At 46.2% G+C, this 17711-nt stretch overlaps 1 protein-coding gene across 2 annotated transcripts in view; it reads right to left on the reverse strand.

Moving 5' to 3' along the window:
* Nucleotides 1-17711, reverse strand: part of Ube4b (ubiquitination factor E4B) — a 126003-nt gene that overhangs the window by 62638 nt on the left and 45654 nt on the right. The window contains exons 3-7 of one of the 2 annotated variants that reach the window (XM_052718752.1): nucleotides 11078-11213; nucleotides 8062-8149; nucleotides 6422-6566; nucleotides 3968-4196; nucleotides 2800-3537 (exon numbers count right to left, since the gene is read on the reverse strand). In XM_052718752.1, coding sequence (XP_052574712.1) covers nucleotides 2800-3537; nucleotides 3968-4196; nucleotides 6422-6566; nucleotides 8062-8149; nucleotides 11078-11213 — 1336 coding nt within the window. The remainder of the gene's footprint in view (nucleotides 1-2799; nucleotides 3538-3967; nucleotides 4197-6421; nucleotides 6567-8061; nucleotides 8150-11077; nucleotides 11214-17711) is intronic. The other variant, XM_052718753.1, reaches the window with a different exon arrangement.

The raw sequence follows: 17711 nt of genomic DNA on the forward strand, positions 1-17711 counted from the left end.
TGTGAGTTCAAGGCCAGCCTGGTCTACAGAGCGAGATCCAGGACAGGCACCAAAACTATACAAAGAAACCCTGTCTACATAAAGTTATCCTACAGATAACTCAAAGCAGAACAGATGAAGTCCATTCACAATGAACAGTAAGTCATTCCTATGGATGTCTGCTGTGTAAACTGAAGTCACATGGGACTTTATTTATTTATTTATTTTTTTTTGGTTTTTCGAGACAGGGTTTCTCTGTGTAGCTTTGCGCCTTTTCCTGGAACTCACTTGGTAGCCCAGGCTGGCCTCGAACTCACAGAGATCCGCCTGGCTCTGCCTCCCGAGTGCTGGGATTAAAGGCGTGCGCCACCACCGCCCGGCTCACATGGGACTTTATAGGCACAAGAAAGACTCTCCACTTAACAAATTTAGCAAGTTCTTTTGCTATCTCTTGCTGCTCTGACTAACATGTATTCTCAAGTTCACTATCTGTTTAGTGTTATATGCTCTGGGACCATCTTCATTCACTTTATCTGGAATCTACTAGTAATCTACAATTAGATACCTAATAGACAATCCAGATCATCTCATACTGATAAGGATATAATCTAGTAACTGGTCCTAAAAACGTGTGTACCTTCTACACAAGAACAGAAGGCACACAAAGACTCCCAGCAGTGAGGTAACTAATAAAGAACCAGAGCAGCAGAAACTGGAACAGCAAAGGGACAGAAGAGTGCAGTCTGGAGGTGCACAACATGAGCTCTGCTTCTGGCTTCTGGATCTACGTCCCAGCTACGAGAGAGAGCAGGCACAATGCTGGGCAACTGACATCACACCACCAGCACCTCAGCTATTAAGCACAGAGGCTGGATCTCAGGTGAGGTCAGATGCCAGGAATCTAGGAAGAGGCATTAGCAAAGGCAGCGTGTGACTTGTTAAGGAATTACACAAAGCACTGCTCCCATAGAAAACTTAAACAGATGAGGCCCTTTTACCCTGTATGGATAGCCATTCCTATTGACGTCTGCTGGGTGAACTGTAGTCACACTGGACTTGATAGGCATGAGAAAGGCACTGCTCCCCTGTATTCACTTGGGAAATGATAATAGAATATTCAACCTAATACAAACATCAACCTTTTGGAATCAATACTCAACCGTGTGTTGACATTCGCCTCTCTCTTCATGAGCTGTCAAACTTAATCAAGTGTTCCTAGCTCCTACTGCAGTCTCTATTTATAGCCTGAGGTTATTTGTGAACAGTGCTGGGCATAAATATGACTGGGTATAGAGGGAACTTCAGTGGGAGAGCAAAACTGTTAAGGCAATGAGTCAGAGACATAGAAACAAAGGGTCATTATATTTTTGTGCTCAAATCATCTAGAAACACGCAGTTTGTAACTCGGTTTTCAGGGGGAATATTCAGTGGCATCCTGAAACAAATGGGACACTGCTTCACTGATACAAGGAGATGCTCAAGGAGCCTCAAGGGCAGATGTAAGAGAGAATCCCAGTTACACTGGACAGCATGACCACACACATTCACCCAGATTGCCCAGACAGAGTTTGATGTGGAAGGGATGGACACACACACCCAAACTGCAGTGCTGTTTCTAAACACCTGCAATCAATGCAACCAACTCATGGTGGCTAAAGCGAGGGCCCTCATTTCCTCCCTAAAGGTGGGTGAACTTAAGGCTGAGTGGCAGTTCATCTTTTCTCAGGTTTTGACAAATGGGTCAGATAAGTTTTCTTATCTGAATGGGCAACAACTGAGAACTGTCCTGTGTGTCATTTCATTCCAGTGTAAGGGCCTCACACTTCAGTGCACGCTGGCTGGCCTTCCTCACTTAACACTACCCTGTTTGGATTCAAAGCAGAGCCCTCAGCAGGGCTTACAAAAGTTAGTTCCTGAGCACCTATAGCACATGCAGTTACAGGTAAGACTCCATTTTTCTGATACCTGGACCCAAACTGGACACAAGAAAAATCATCACCACCACCACCACCACCTTCATCATCATCATCATCATCATCATCATCATCTTCTTCTTCATCTTCTTCATCACTACTGTCCCCAGAAAGTGCGAGGAAGAGGAAGGAGAAAGGATTGTCGTACATACTACCACAACAAAAGCAAAAAAGGTCATCAGGGAAGAGAGGAAATAAGACGGGAGAAAGACGCTGCTGCATTGCCGTCATTTCAAACAAGTCTTTCACTTAAGTTTCACTGACATGCAGGAACAATGCCCGGATTTACAGAAATATGCAAGTACATTTGAGAGAGGGGGCCACCGGACTCATGGGATGCTGCTGCTGCTGCTGCTGCTGCTGCTGCTGCTGCTGTTTCTGAGAGACTGGAGTTACATGCAATCAGACGTCAAGGCATCAAGGCATGACTCACAGAAAGAGCAAACAATGGCCCAGACCAAAAAGTCATCCTGTGAGCCCCAATTCTCAAATACAACACTGACCACAGTCTCTGAGGTTCATGTATAATGAGGGACCCATGAGCCAGGCCACAAAAAAAGGAAAAACAATGCAATTCTCTGGTTGCTGTGCAGATGACAGAGGGTGACGATAAGGAAGAAAGGAGCGCACACCACTGCAACCTTCCCTTTCTCGTGGATCACAGCCTGGCAGGACCATGGAGGCAGGGCACATGCCCACCAGAGAGCTAGCGAGCGACACAGGTTAATAACCCAATGACTCCCAGAATTCAACTGAGGTCAGTGTCACACAGCAGTTCTTTCCAAACCGTGTTAATTTTCTTTCCCTGCACTGCAAACACACACGCAGCTCTCCTGCAAATAAATACCTAGGAGAGATCCGCAGGGAGGAGGGACGTCGGCTGGCAGCACTGGGCGAGGCGGGTGGGAAGGCGGGGCCCCTGCTGCGGGGCCTCTGTCTGGAGGAGCTGGCAGGCACTGCTCGGGGACTACTCGGGCGGGCAAGGAAGCCTGGGGAGTTGGCCAGAATGGAGGATCGTGGGGTGGGGCAAGGTGAAGACCCCCATGGGTGCGTGACAGTGTAGGGGCGATACCTTGGGGATGAGGGCTGGCTTCCAGCCGCAGTTCCGGAAGCTGCGCTGTGAGGGCTCAGGGATCTGGAAGACACAGCCACCTGGGGGGCTGCGCTGTGTGGGCTGAGGGACGTGGAAGGCACAGGCCCCCGGGGGGCTGCGCTGTGTGGGCTGAGGGACGTGGAAGACACAGCCACCTGGGGGGCTGCGCTGTGTGAGCTGAGGGACGTGGAAGGCACAGGCCCCTGGGGGGCTGCGCTGTGAGGGCTGAGGGACGTGGAAAGCACAGGCCCCCGGGGGGCTGCGCTGTGTGAGCTGAGGGACGTGGAAGGCACAGGCCCCTGGGGGGCTGCGCTGTGTGGGCTGAGGGACGTGGAAGGCACAGGCCCCAGGGGGGCTGCGCTGTGTGGGCTGAGGGACGTGGAAGGCACAGGCCCCTGGGGGGCTGTGCGGGAAGGTGAGGCAAAGGAGGGACTCGGCACTGGCACAAAGCTCCAGAGACTGGCGGAAGGAGCAGGGCTAGTTTCATAGAGGCTAAATTAGTTGAAAAGGGAGGAAAGAAGAGAAAAATCAAAGAAAAACTTGAGATGACTAAAAATGGATAATGTCAGCTTTTAAAGGATAATACAATCATATTATAAACTTAAAAGTTTAAGTAGATAAGCATTTAAAAAATGACCAGACTCTAATTGCTACGTTCATGTGGAGGTGCCAATGACCCTTTTCAAAGAATAATGTAGCACACACAGTCATGTGTGTCTAAAATTTAACCTACCAACAACCTAACCACAGAAGGCTAAGAAATTTAATCAAGATGGCCACAGCCACCCTCTCCCCTACTCTCCCCTCATAGGAAAGACACCATAACATCAATGATACAGATCAACACTGTGGAGTGGAACTCCTCAGCATTCTTCACAGCTGTTTTACTACCAGTGAGATGTGCAAAGAGAATCACACTGACCTAGACAACGAGCTGGCACTGAAGGAGCCCAAGCTGCAGAACATGGGGCTTGTTCCTGAATTGGAGCCAGTGTTCAGCATGAGATTTCTGTCAGGTGACCGAGCTGCCGTGGCAATAGGCTGGGATGTGGCTGTCAGACTGGCAAATGGATTTTCATCTCGTGTCTGAGTGGACATCATCAGTACTTCCATTAAAATCTGGCCAATCAGATCCTTAAAATCAGAGAACACTGTTGGGAAGGCAGAGTAAAAAGCAGGTTATTCATGGGTCTTCATTTACACAGTCTTCTAATAAGTCAAACAGAACCAGAGTGAGTCTGTGTGGTATCCTGGACTGGATTCTCAACAGTGAAAGGATATTAGCTGAAAACCCAAAAAATGTTCAGTGTTCTTCCCATAATCTTTTTCTTGTAAAAATTAGTTTACATTTGTGTCTGTGTGTGTATATGTGCACATATGTGCCCATGGAGGGGTCAGAGGGACAACTTTCAGGAGACCTTTTCATTCACTATGTGAGTTCTGGTGATAGCACTCAGGCCATTAGGCCTATGGGCAAGCATCTCTACCCACTGAGCCATCTCACTGGTTCAGTCCATAGTCATTTCCAAGCCTGGGCAAACACACCACAACTGTGGAAGAGATGACATTAGAGGAGACTGGGTGAAACTCATGCAGAAGCTCCTTGTATTTTCCTCATTTTTTCTTGTAAATATAAAACTATCCCAAAATTAACTTTATTTAAACCAAGTGAGAGTGCAGTCAGGGAGATGGCGCTGACCATGATCTAGTGTAAGAAGGAACCAGTCCCTCCTAGAGCTAGCTGCCCGTGCCACACGATGACAAACACAGCAAGGCCAGCGTTGCTCGGCCAGCACACACTTCCCGGAACGTCCAAGCTCCAATCTGCGGAGGGTGCCACACTGAGGCCCCATCTGGTTTCTGAGGCAGATTCCAGTCTGGCTTCTTTCTTGTTCTTTGCAGCTCCTGGTTGATTTCTTATTGATCTTTAGATTCATTTTAGGTATCAATAACCAAAGCCCTGATGATCCATGTCAGTTTCACCTAGTTAGATTATTAAAGATTACCGTTGATGTGTACAAGGGAGTTATGAGAACCCTAGAGCTCAGAGCGAGAGCACTGCGTGCCAAGTCTTTAAAACCTACAGCTGCTCAGCTCTTCAGAGTTACTAAGACACTGCAATATCAGAAACCTACCCACCTTCCAGGAACACAGGACTTCCACTCCCCCGCAGAAGACGGGCTGGATGGGAAGGGAACGGTAACCACACTAACAGGGATCGCCTCATTGAAAATGTATCTATTTAGCACTCCTTTATACAACAGACCTTCCTAAAGACCGGGCATAGATATCAATGAGTGAAAAGGCAAACGATCCCACAGTCCAGACAGCTGGATTCCAGTGGTGTGTAAAAACAAAACCCTACAGCGCGTGCCTACCTCTCCTCTACTGCAAATGATTACATAGCGAGCCACAGTACCAATAACATGGTGTCCTGCAAAATATTTTAAGTATAGCTCAACACAGCTAACTTCTTAAAATAGAATCCTAGGAAGACAACACAATGTAATTATATTCCATTTTGCTGAGTAATTTAATAAAAAGATTTTGGTTGACTGTCCACACATTGTATGGTAAGCACTGAGAGCCTAAAATGACACTGACCTAGAATAAACACTCTTCTTAACTACAGCTGAGGTCAGCATGCTACAGAGGCAACTAGGTGGTTGTCTGGGGCCCACTGAGCATGCTTAACTTTACAGGGACTGATGCCCTCTAAACAGTCTCCACCATAAAGGAAAAGCGTCACCTCTGAGACAGTAAAACCATTCATTTCTTTTTTCTTTTTTTTTTTTTTTTTTTTGGTTTTTCGAGACAGGGTTTCTCTGTGTAGCTTTGCGCCTTTCCTGGAACTCGCTTTGGAGACCAGGCTGGCCTCGAACTCAGAGATCCGCCTGCCTCTGCCTCCCGAGTGCTGGGATTAAAGGCGTGCGCTACCACCGCCCGGCCATTCATTTCTTTATATAGTTTCCTTCTGTAGAAATCACATATTGAGGCTGGAGAGATGGCTCAGCAGTTAGTTAGCCGCTCAAGCAGAGGACCCAACTTCCATTCCCCGTGCCCACACTGGATGCCTCACAACTCCAGGGGATGGACATGATGCTCTCTTCTGGCCTTCAGAGGCACTTGAGCATACATACATGCACAACACACACAAGCACATGAACATATACATAAATAAAAACAAATTTTAAAACATTAAAAAGAGTCATTTAGCAGTAACACCTGTGGGAAAGGAAGACAGTAAGCACATAGCTGTGTCCCCACCAGAAGCAGCCCCCTAACAACAACTGAGTCCCCCAGCAGGGACAGAGGCCCAGAGCCTCACCTCCTATATGCAGCTGCTCTGAGAAAACAGCCCTGACCAAGAACCCACCTTCTTTCGGGTTCTGCTTAAACTGCGCACACAGAGAGGGAAGGAAGATGACGTCTCTGTCCCGGTCCTTCCAAGAGACGCGGAAGATCTTACAGACCAGCTGTAAGGCCTGCTCTTCAGACACCTCGGGACCTGAAGACGGCTCCTAGTGGGAAGAGCTGAGAGTTACTCGACAGTAGGAGACACCAGTGAAGACATTTTATTCCAGTTTAATTCACTGATTAACAGGGACACTCTGAAATGCATAAACCACTCAGGCGGGCAGCTGGCCTGAGCTGGGAAGCAGAGGCGGATGGAGCACCTTGAACACAAGCCAGCCTTGTCTACACAAAGCAGGTCTCAAGTCATCTAGAGTCAACCATGAGATTTGGTGGGTTGGGGGAGTAAGTTACAAAATCAAGGTCTCATTAAAACGATGTCATCATTCATGGGAGAGCATGCAAGAGCAAAGGCATTGTCAGGAGTCACCAGGCAAAATGAGGCGGAAGATTACATATATCATCTACTTGCTGTGCCAGCGCTAAAGAGCCAGGGTAATGTTCCCGGTATATAACCACTTTCCTTCAAGGATCTTTACAAACGTTAACATTTCTCACTAGATTTCATGACAGAAGTACTGTCACATACAAGAAACAAGAATTGGAGCTGGAGAAATGGCTCAGAGGTTAAGAGCTGTTCTTCCAGAGGTCCTGAGTTCAGTTCCCGGCAACCACATGGTGGCTCACAGCCATCTATAATGAGATCTGGTGCCCTCTTCTGGCGGGCAGGGGTGCATGCAGATAAAACACTGTATGCATAATAAATAAATCTTTAAAAATAATAATAATTTAAAAAAAAAAAGAAACAAGAATTACAGGCATAGAGACTGCACCACAAGAAGGCTATGGTCTAACCTCTAACAACAAACACAATGTCACCAAAGTAGTTCTATGAACTTCCTGAACAGAACATGGTGTACTAACCTATACTATGCATGCCACCCAAACCCACACGACACCTACACCCAAATTCAGGCACCAGAACCGCGTCCAAAGCTCAGCTGAGGACAGAAAGGTCTCACCACATTTGTACTTGCTGGAGAATTTACATGTCCTTGTTTTAATTACTTCAGAACATAGCCAAAGCTATAATGATCTACTGTCTTAGTAAAGACCCACAAAAATTAAATTTCACCATGAAAAACATGGAACTAGCCAGTCATGGTGGCACATGTCTTCAATCCCCACAATGAACAAACAGCCAGAAAGATCTGTGAACAGCCCAGGCCAGCCAGAGTTATACAGTAAGATCTGTCTCAAAAAAGCCCAAACCAAACTAACACATAAAACAAAAACGAATGGACCCAAGCCAAGTAGAATGTTGGGATTTTATTGTTTTTATAAAAGGGCTGAGTTTCACTGTCACTAAGAAGAAAGACCTAAGCTAGCTAGGAGGGAGGTACTTTAAGTCCAGCACTCAGAGGTAGACACAGGTATATTGACAGTTCCATGTTAGGTTGGACTATGTACTGAAAACTGAGGCTAATCATTCTTCAAAAGGAAAACCCTACCCATACAGACAGACAGACGCTCTGACCGGTGACACCTAGCAGACCTGCAGATACCAGAAGGGGAGCAAAGTGAGGCTTCCTCCTTACTAACCTTGTCACTCAGGCTCCTCTTCTCTCTCCGGTCGTTCTCATCCACCTCCATGTTTTCAATTCCCGAATCCACATCCACCTGGGACATGCTTTAAGTCAAAACACAAACAAGGCTGTCATCTTTTCTAAAACTCCCAGCGTCAAAGCTGTGACAAACTTTAAAATATCAATCAACATTTGTCAGGAAAGCAAAATAACATTGGTCCCCCTTCTCCTCCTGCAAATCTAAGAGCTCCTCGTGAATAGGCACGGAAGCATCCTGTCCGTCTTCTGTGTTGGAATCACTTTTCCCGAGGTATCATTCCCTTGGGCTCACTTTCAAAAACGAAGGTATCAGCAGAACAGATTTTCGGGACATGCTATTTTTACACAATGCATGCTGCAAGCCGAGCTTGTCTACAACATTAAGGCACTGTCCAGCACCAGGTACTGAAACACTCATCACTTTGACACTGACAAGAACTGTTGTGCCATCTGTCTCATTTTCACAAATGTGTGACATTTGGGGTACTCCTTTCTGTCCCACAGCCAGCCACTCTGTCTCACCAACTAACACATCTCAATAGGTCTTATTTTGGTGCCATCATGCCTTGCTCTAATTCTAGATACATATAACTTTCCACTATGATTTCTCCTTGACGGGTATTTAAATTTTCAAATGTTTAAGGGTATTTTAGTCATTTCTATGCTAAATTTGTGGCTTAATATACAAGTTAAAACACATGGCCCTTATGTGTCTGACTCTCATAACTTTCTGCCTGGTGAGTATGTAAAGTCCTATATTTTTCAATTAGATCAAGTTCACTGACTGCGTTGCTTAATGCATGTTTACTCATGTTCTTTCTCTCCTTGATCTATTTCTGGCTAAAAGAGACCTGTTTGGAGAGGGAGAACAAGGAATAGGAGACCATGGTAAATGAAGACCACATGAGAATAGGAAGAAGCAAAGTGCTAGAGAGGCCCACAGAAATCCACAAAGATACCCACACAACAGACTGCTGGCAATGGTCAAGATACAGCCCGAACTGACCTACTCTGGTGATGGGATGGCCAAACACCCTAACTGTCATGCTAGAAACACCATCCAACTACTGAGGGATCTGGATGCAGAGATCCACGGCTAGGCCCTGGGTGGATCTCTGGGAGTCCAATTAGCGAGAATGAGGAGGGTTTATATGAGCGAGAACTGTTGAGACCAAGGTTGGATAAAGCACAGGGACAAATAGCCAAATGAATGGAAACACATGAACTATGAACCAATGGCTGAGGGGTCACCAACTGGATCAGGCCCTCTGAATGGGTGAGACAGTTGATTGGCTTGATCTGTTTGGGAGGCATCCAGGCAGTGGGACCGGGTCCTGTGCTCATTGCATGAGTTGGCTGTTTGAAACCTGGGGCCTATGCAGGATCGCTTGGCTCAGCCTGGGAGGAGGGGACTGAACCTACCTGGACTGAGTCTACCAGGTTGATCTCAGTCCGCGGGGGAGGCTTTGCCCTGGAGGAGGTGGAAATGGGGGATGGGCTGGGGGAAGGTGAGGGGAGCGGGAGGGGGGAGAACAAGGGAATCTGTGGCTGATATGTAGAACTGAATTGTATTGCAAAATAAAAATTAAAAAAAAAAATAAAAAAAAAAAACCAAGAGACCTGTTTGAAGCCCTTTAGGATGGTTTTCTATATGGCAACTGCTTCTTAGCACTGTCAGCGTTAGCTTTACGGTGTGCTGATGTTATATCACTAAGTGTGTATCATACTTGGAACTGTCATAGCTACTGGTCAACTCATCATCACAGAATGCTTCTTCCTTGTAGTCACTGAATTGGGTTACAAGATATACAATAGTCCATGGTTTGCTTTACCTCGTTTCAGTCAATACTGAAACCAAAAGTTTCTGTTTAAACTGCATGCTGTTGAGTAGCATGGCGAAATCCTCTACCTCACTCCACTCTGCCCTGGCCGGAAGTCCTCCCTTTGTCTGGCTTATCCACACAGTATATGCTACCCGCTCATGGGTCATTTGGTAGCTTGGCTACCAAACTTATGGTCACGATGCAGCCATACCTGTCTTATTTTACTCAGCAGTGGCCCCAAGGTCCATTAAGGAAGCACCAGGGCATAAGATACAGAAAGAAAGCTCAACTCTGGTGCCACGTGGCAGGGTTACAGACACAGAATCTGAGGGTACTTGTTCTAATAACACCCTTCCTGGCTTACCTGCTGTGGCTGTTCTGTGTCTCACTACTGTTTCACACACTGGTATTATCATTTACACACTGAGATTTATTCACACATATCATACACTTATTATGAGGTAATTTTGTTTAACCACCCATACCTTACACCTCATAAAAGACATCTGGAAACTGAACGCGAGTTCTGTGGAAAGGTGGCACCTGCTTGTAACTGCTGAACCATCTCTCCAACTCATAAAAGACACTTGACACAGACAACTACATAAAGAACATTGCTGTGGGATGTTCTGTATGGCAAATGTGTTGCTGATTAGTCAATAAATAAAACACTGATTGGCCATTGGCTAGGCAGGAAGTGTAGGCAAGACAAGGAGGAGAATAAAGCTGGGAAGTGGAAGGCTGAGTCAGAGAGACACTGCCAGCCGCCACGATGAGAAACAGCATGTGAAGATGCCGGTAAGCCACGAGCCATGTGGCAAGGTATAGATTAATGGAAATGGATTAATTTAAGCTGTAAGAACAGTTAGCAAGAAGCCTGCCACGGCCATACAGTTTGTAACCAATATAAGTCTTTGTGTTTACTTGGTTGGGTCTGAGCTGCTGTGGGACTGGCAGGTGAGAGAGATTTGTCCTGACTGTGGGCCAGGCAGGAAAACTTTAGCTACAGAACATTTCATTCACCTTTCAATTTAAGAATAAAATGTGGATTCAGTTTGATAAGGACATGGGTCTGTGGGTTGTCATTTCAGACTCCTAGACTAAAGATTAAAGTGTGTAGACTTCCCTTCACGTAAGTACAGCAGTGATAACAGGTGGCACCAAGTTTACCTTTTCTCACAGGAGACACCATCGATGTCCATGCTCTGGGAACGGGAGAGGGACTGAGATTGCGTCTCCAGGCTGTTGGACGGTGAGCTGCTGAGAGAGCTGACTCCTTCACTGCTCTGGCTCCGGTGGGCAACTCCTGCACAGGAGAGGAAAGACAGAGTCAGGCATGTGTCACGATGCAAGCCCAGGAGCAAAGGCACCAGTAACACACATGCCTTCATGATGCTTGGCAATGCAGATTCCTGTCAGACGACCCCAAGAGGGTCACCAAGAGATCGTGATTTATCACCGCGCATCACGTAAGGTCAGTAATGGCACTACACTTGATGCTTGTAATGACTCTCAGCAGTTCTAACTGTGGCCCTGAACACAAACTGACAGTATAGTTCTTGTTTTTTACTTTGTTTTAGTACATTTTATGAATGAGTGAGTGAGGGGGCGGGGGAGAGGGAGAGAGAGACAGAGGACAATTGGCATGAGGCAGTTCTCTGCCTTCTACCACGTGAGTCCCAGGGACTGACGCAGCTGTCTCTACCCAGTTAGCCATCTCACCGATCCAGCAGTACAGAAAAGATCTTGAAATGCACTGGAAATAAGATACATTAACGGACCAACAGACATGCAAAAAAGCCAGTAACAAGTGTCAATGTACTTATTCCTCAACACAGCTAGAAACTCATACCAGTTGTTAAAACTAGTGAAGGATTCACAAAAGAAATGAGAAACCATTCACTATTCCTAACAAGACTCAAGTGAAATATGCAAGGCATCTAACATCATCAGAGTTCTGAAATAAGACAAACTCATTCAAGAGATATGGACCAAATTTTAAGAAAATATGGAGCAAAGTAAGCTCTCAATAAACACTTACTGAGGTTAAAGGAATAGTAGATCATGTAGGATTATTTTATTGATCACAACAAAAGGCAAATTTTAAATTAAAACTAATTAACATGAAAGTTAATTACACAATTTACATTATATATTTTTTTTAACTTTGTGGACTAGGAAGTTGTCCCTGCTGGTAACTTGCTTGCTGTATAAGCAGAAGACCTGAGTTCTGATCACTAGCCCTCATGTGACAACCAATGCAATGCCAGCCAAAGGCAGAAGGCAGGAGGATGCCTGTGGCCAGTCTAGCCAAAACGGCCAACTCTAGTCAGGAAAGATACACTGTCTCTAAAAATGAGACGGACAAGTACACCTTTAATCCCAGCACTCGGGAGGCAGAAGCAGAAGGATCTCTGTGAGTTCCAGGCCAGCCTGGTCTACAGAGTGAGTTCCAGAATAGCCATGGCTACACAGAGAAAACCTGTCTCAGGAAAGGAGGTAGACAGAGACTTAGAAGACACTCAGTGTTCACTCTGGCCTTGACAGGGGTGCATACATGCACACTATACATATACAAAAACTTTATTGAGGGCAGTGTACCTATAACAGACTATCCATCATAGGAATGAAGCAGCAGAACCTGCAGAAAGTACAGCATGTCTGTAACATCTGTGTTAATATCTCTGTAAGACGCCACTGAACTCGCTTCGTCCTATGCTTCAACCATCTTCCCACCCCAGTTCTCCCCACAATCCATCACATTCCCACCACTTCCCATCTCTAAACATCACAGTGACCTACTTGTTTTGTAAATTTACAAAGCTTGCTAGCAACTTCAGCTTTACTCAGAATATAAAATATCATGACTAAAACACATGAAAGCAACAGCCCACATGTCACTCACTCTCTCCTGAAACCATACTGTGTTGTTACCACCTTCTTCCACTTCCTGCTAGAGAAATCAGTCTCAGAGATGAAGATTTTTTTTTTTTACTCCACCTGCCATCTTCGAAGGCCAGATACTAAAAGGTTAAAGCATCTAGGCATAACTTCCATCACAGACATTACCCTTCACCTATCAACTTAAAAGACGAATCTTCTAAAGGAAAGGGTGCATGAAGCAAAGCCATGTTTGCTCTTACCGCACATGAATTACAAGCATGCAAGGCGGCTCTTTGCAGGCTCTGTGGTTGGTGGGGGCGTGTGGAGGGCACTTCCCCACTCTACGGGGAAGCCAACAGTGAAGGAACTAAGATAGGATTTACCGAGGCCTTCCTCCCGTGGCTCCACAGTTCCTCAGTGACGTTCCCTCAGACACAACCACACTTGTTCTACTCATTCCTTCAGTCTGTCTGTCTGTCGGCCTGCCTGTCTGCCTGTCTCTTGACCTCTGTCTCACACACACAGAGGCTTGCTAAGAAAATTCTAATATTCAGAAGCATCCCAGGACCAGTGAGATGGCTCAAAGGGAAAAGGTCCTTGCTGCCAAGCCTGACCTAACAACCTAAGTTCAGTTTTCAGAACCGACACGGCGGAAGGAGAGAATGACTCCCATCCCCAAAAATAAATAAATAAAAGCTGTTTTCTAACCTTCACACATGCCATGACACATACACATACACTCAGGCACACACATACACAAATAAATAAATCAATGAATAAATGCAAGGAACTGACAAAACCTTTAAAAACAAACAGCAAAAAAGTAATTTAGACTTGGGAGGCAGAGGTAGGCAAACCTCTGAGTTCCAGGCCAGCCTGGTCTACAGAGCGGGTTCTAGGACAGCCAGGGCTACACAGAGAAACCCTGTCTTGAAAAATCTTAAAAAGTGTGTGGGGGGGGGATTTAGAAGACAGGAGAGGGGCTGGAGTGGTTAACAGCACTTTCAGAAGTTTGATTCTTGCACCCACATGGCAGCTCACAACCATCTGCAACTCAGTTCCAAGGGATATGATGCCCTCTTCTGGTCTCCACAGGCATCAGACATCCATGAGGTACATGGACATGAACACAAATAAAACACCCACACACATAAAATGATGAGAGTATTTTTATAGAAGAAGACAGGGACGTGGGCTGATCTTAAAGATCTCATCCAAGTCAGGACTTATCCTCTTTGTTTGTTTGTTTGTTTTCGAGACAGGGTTTCTCTACATAAGTCTCTCCTGGAACTCACTCTGTAGACCAGGCTGGCCTCGAACTCACAGAGATCCACCTGCCTCTGCCTCCTGAGTGCTGGGATTAAAGGTGTGCACCACCACAGCCTGGCCGGACTCATCCTCTTTTATAGAAAAAATCAAGATCTCTGAAGCCATGACGGTGGTGCCTGCTGTAATTCTAGCACTTGGGGCAGAGGCAAGAGTGTCTGGAGTTTGAGACCAGCCTCTTCATAACAAGACCCTTAAAAATCTACAGAGAAAAGGTTGGGAATGATGCTCACGTGTGATCTCATGGATGGGAAGGTGAGGCTCAGAGACAGTCAGGAGGCTCTCTGGAAGCTGGCTAGCCGCTTGACAGAGTTTTACGTCAATGAAAGCCCCTCTCAAAACAAAAGGAAGAAGGTTCCTAAGGAATGACATCTGAGGCTATCCTTTTACCACCACACACATGCACCAGCACATGTGCATGCATGCACAGCCCCTCAACTAACGAACACACACATGGGCTTTGAGAGTTTTTCTAGCTTTATGGATGTGGCATCGAGCAGGTGACTTTCATGAACTCTGTAATTTGTCATTTAAGTTAGTGCCCCAGTTTATTATGTGTATAACTATGAGAATAAAGGAGAAAAACCTCTAGCCCCTCTAGTTTTATTCAAGTTACAAATGTCATCTTCTGGCACTTGTGAATGTGTATACTTGTACAAGTGCATGCACACATAAAGATTTTCCCGACTCTGGTGTTCAGTTTTGTTCCGCTGCCTTCACAATAGCTGCGAGCAGGGTAAAGGAGGAGGGACAGCAGTGTTGTGCACAGCTGGCGCCGGATCAGGCTGGGGGCTGTCACAGCAGAGATGGCAGGATTGTGGAGACAACTGGCACAGATACGCCTGTCACTAACAAGACACTGACACCTGCTCTGGCGTCACAAGGGGTTAATGTGGCCCCGGAACAAATGCACATGCTAACAAGAAAGGTTTCCACCAAGAGGAGGAGCTCCAGGGTTGGGGGTCCCCTGCAGCTCTTGGGGCTTCGGCCTGGGTCTTGGCCTCTAGCCAGATTTGCCTTTGTTTGTTATTTCATTTTCTCAGACAGATCTCACTATGTAGGCTCCACTGGCCACAAACTTGAGATCCTCCTGCCTCTGCCTCCCTAGCCCTGGGTTTACAGGCATAAAACCATGCCCAGCTGTTTGGTTTTATTTATTTGTTTGTTTGTTTTGACTGTTTCTATCTTATCTTAGCAGATGGAACCCAGGGCTCTTCTACTAGTTGCATGCCCAGCTTCTAGACCACACACAAGACTTCCCCTCTCCTAAGCCTAAACCAAGTAGAAGAGGAAAAAGGATTTTAATATAAGCAACTGGTAACAGAACAAGGATCACAACTCTGCTGCCGCTCCTGGGACCATTCTTAGGCAAAGGCAATGCACTGCAAAAGAACAGCTCCCACTTAGTTGAATTTCTCAAACTGCACAACTAACGTTGTTAGTGCCCTTCACAGAGGACTCAAAAAGAGAAGGCAACAGGACAGACTTCTCTGGCCCCTGCATCAAGCACCCTGTGCACTACAGCCCTAGGACTCCGACTCTCACCTCTCCTCTAAGATCAGGAGGGCCTGTCCACAGCCTTGCTCCCCGACTATCACCAGAACAGACACATTCTCTCCTGCTCTCCCCTCAGAACTTTACTCCCTATCTCTCAGTAAACTATAAGCACTGAGCTTAGAACTGACCCTGAGGTGTGACATGATTTAAATAAGTATTAAGTGGGGACTGATGACTTTACAGCAGCACTTGGCACATCACTACTAGCAACCTAGAGGCACTAAAACAGAAGATGAACGTGAGAGTCCAGGGGAGTGAGTAACAAATATACAAGGACTGTCCCATGGCCAAACGTTAATAATGCTCTTTTCTTTTATTTTTTTAAGGCAGTTTTGTGACTGGGCATGGGGTTGTATGCCTTTAATTCCAGCATTGGGAAGGCAGAGGCAAAAGGATATCTGTGATTTTGAGGCCATCCTGGTCTAAAGAGGTCCAGGCCAGTCAGGGCTACACACTGAGATCCTGTCTTTTTGGTTTGTTTGTTTTTCGAGACAGGGTTTCTCTGTGTAACTTTGTAGACCAGACCAGGCTAGCCTGGAACTCACAGAGATCCACCTGCCTCTGCCTCTCAAGTGCTGGGATTAAAGGTGTGCACCAAAACAAACAAACAAACAAACAAAAAACCAAGGCAGCTAGGCAGGCATGTGGTGTTTGTTTTTTTTTGTTTGTTTTGTGTGTATGTGTGTGCGTGTGTGTGTGTGTTTGTGTCGCTAGAAATTAAACCCAGGGCCTTGTACATGCTAGGCAAGTGTTCTTTCACTCAGCTATATCCCTACACCAGGGCAGACTTAAAAACATACACAGTGCTAATTAGACTTTGTCTCCAAACACAAGGTGGATAGACAGCATCCGACTGACCTACGGCCGCCACACGAGTGCACACACAGTAACTAACCACTGCAGTGAAAGTACAGTGAATACACATCACCTCTGAAGAGACTCAAAAGCAGTGTTGTGTCAAACCCAAATCAAGGTGAAGCCAGAAAGTCACGAGGGAGGCGCTCCAGCCAAGACTCTCTAAAACCCATGTCCTCACTGAAAGGCCCCTGAACCTTTCCATGAGGACAGCTGCCTAGTAACCACCCAGGCAACCGTGGACCAAGGCCTCCCTTGTCATTGATCCTTGTGGCCGATGATAACGCAAAACAACTTACATAACCTTCCTCACTTTACCTGTGAAACTGTCCTCCTTTGCCTCCCCAGACATGACTGTGATCCCATGCAGCACACACGCCCCCATACAACCCTCTGTTCATTTCCAAATGAATTCCTCACTTCCTTAGAGGGCTTTTCTCTCCATCGTTAGAGGTTAAAAGAGCCGTTCAGTGAAAAACTTAACAGGCCTCTGGGAATGGCGGACAAGGGCAGAACGTTAAGGCCCATGGTGGTGGGGGAGAGGTGGAATATCAAGGCCTCCACAGAGGAATTCCCAGGCACTGGTTATATTTCCACATCCATCTGAAGTATTTTGTCCATTTTCTTCCTAATTTTAGAAGGAAATGTATAGTACGGAGATAAATTCTCTGCAGGAGAAATAGTGAGCAGACTTGCTGGCTTCGGGGACAGAAGGACCTGCCTAAAACTCACTTCTTACTTAGCGTCTCGCACTCCAATGAAACCACTGCTCTCCTGTAACTGGTGGCTTTTACAGAGTACTCCCTAGGACTATGGTAGCATGGGGTTTGGGACAAGCGGATATACGACATGACAAAGGGCTGGAGAGACACTTGCTGCTCTTGTAGAGACCTTGGTCTAGTTCCCAGCACCCACATCAGGGAGCTCACCACCAAGTGTGACTCCAGCGCCAATGGACCCGACGCCCTCTTCTGGCCTCTGTGGGCAACCGCACATATGTGCACATATTCACACACATCCATCCATCCATCCATCCATACATACAGTATTCAAAATAAAATAAATCTAGACAGGTGTGGTAACACCACCATACTTTCAATCCCAGCACTCAGGAGACAGAGGCAGGAGGATCTCCAGACGAGCATGGTCTACACTTTAAGTTCTAGGCTAGCCAGGACTACAT

This window comes from Peromyscus californicus, unplaced genomic scaffold (genome assembly GCF_007827085.1).
Source record: "Peromyscus californicus insignis strain IS unplaced genomic scaffold, ASM782708v3 Scaffold_5__1_contigs__length_169319896, whole genome shotgun sequence".
Taxonomy (NCBI): domain Eukaryota; kingdom Metazoa; phylum Chordata; class Mammalia; order Rodentia; family Cricetidae; genus Peromyscus; species Peromyscus californicus.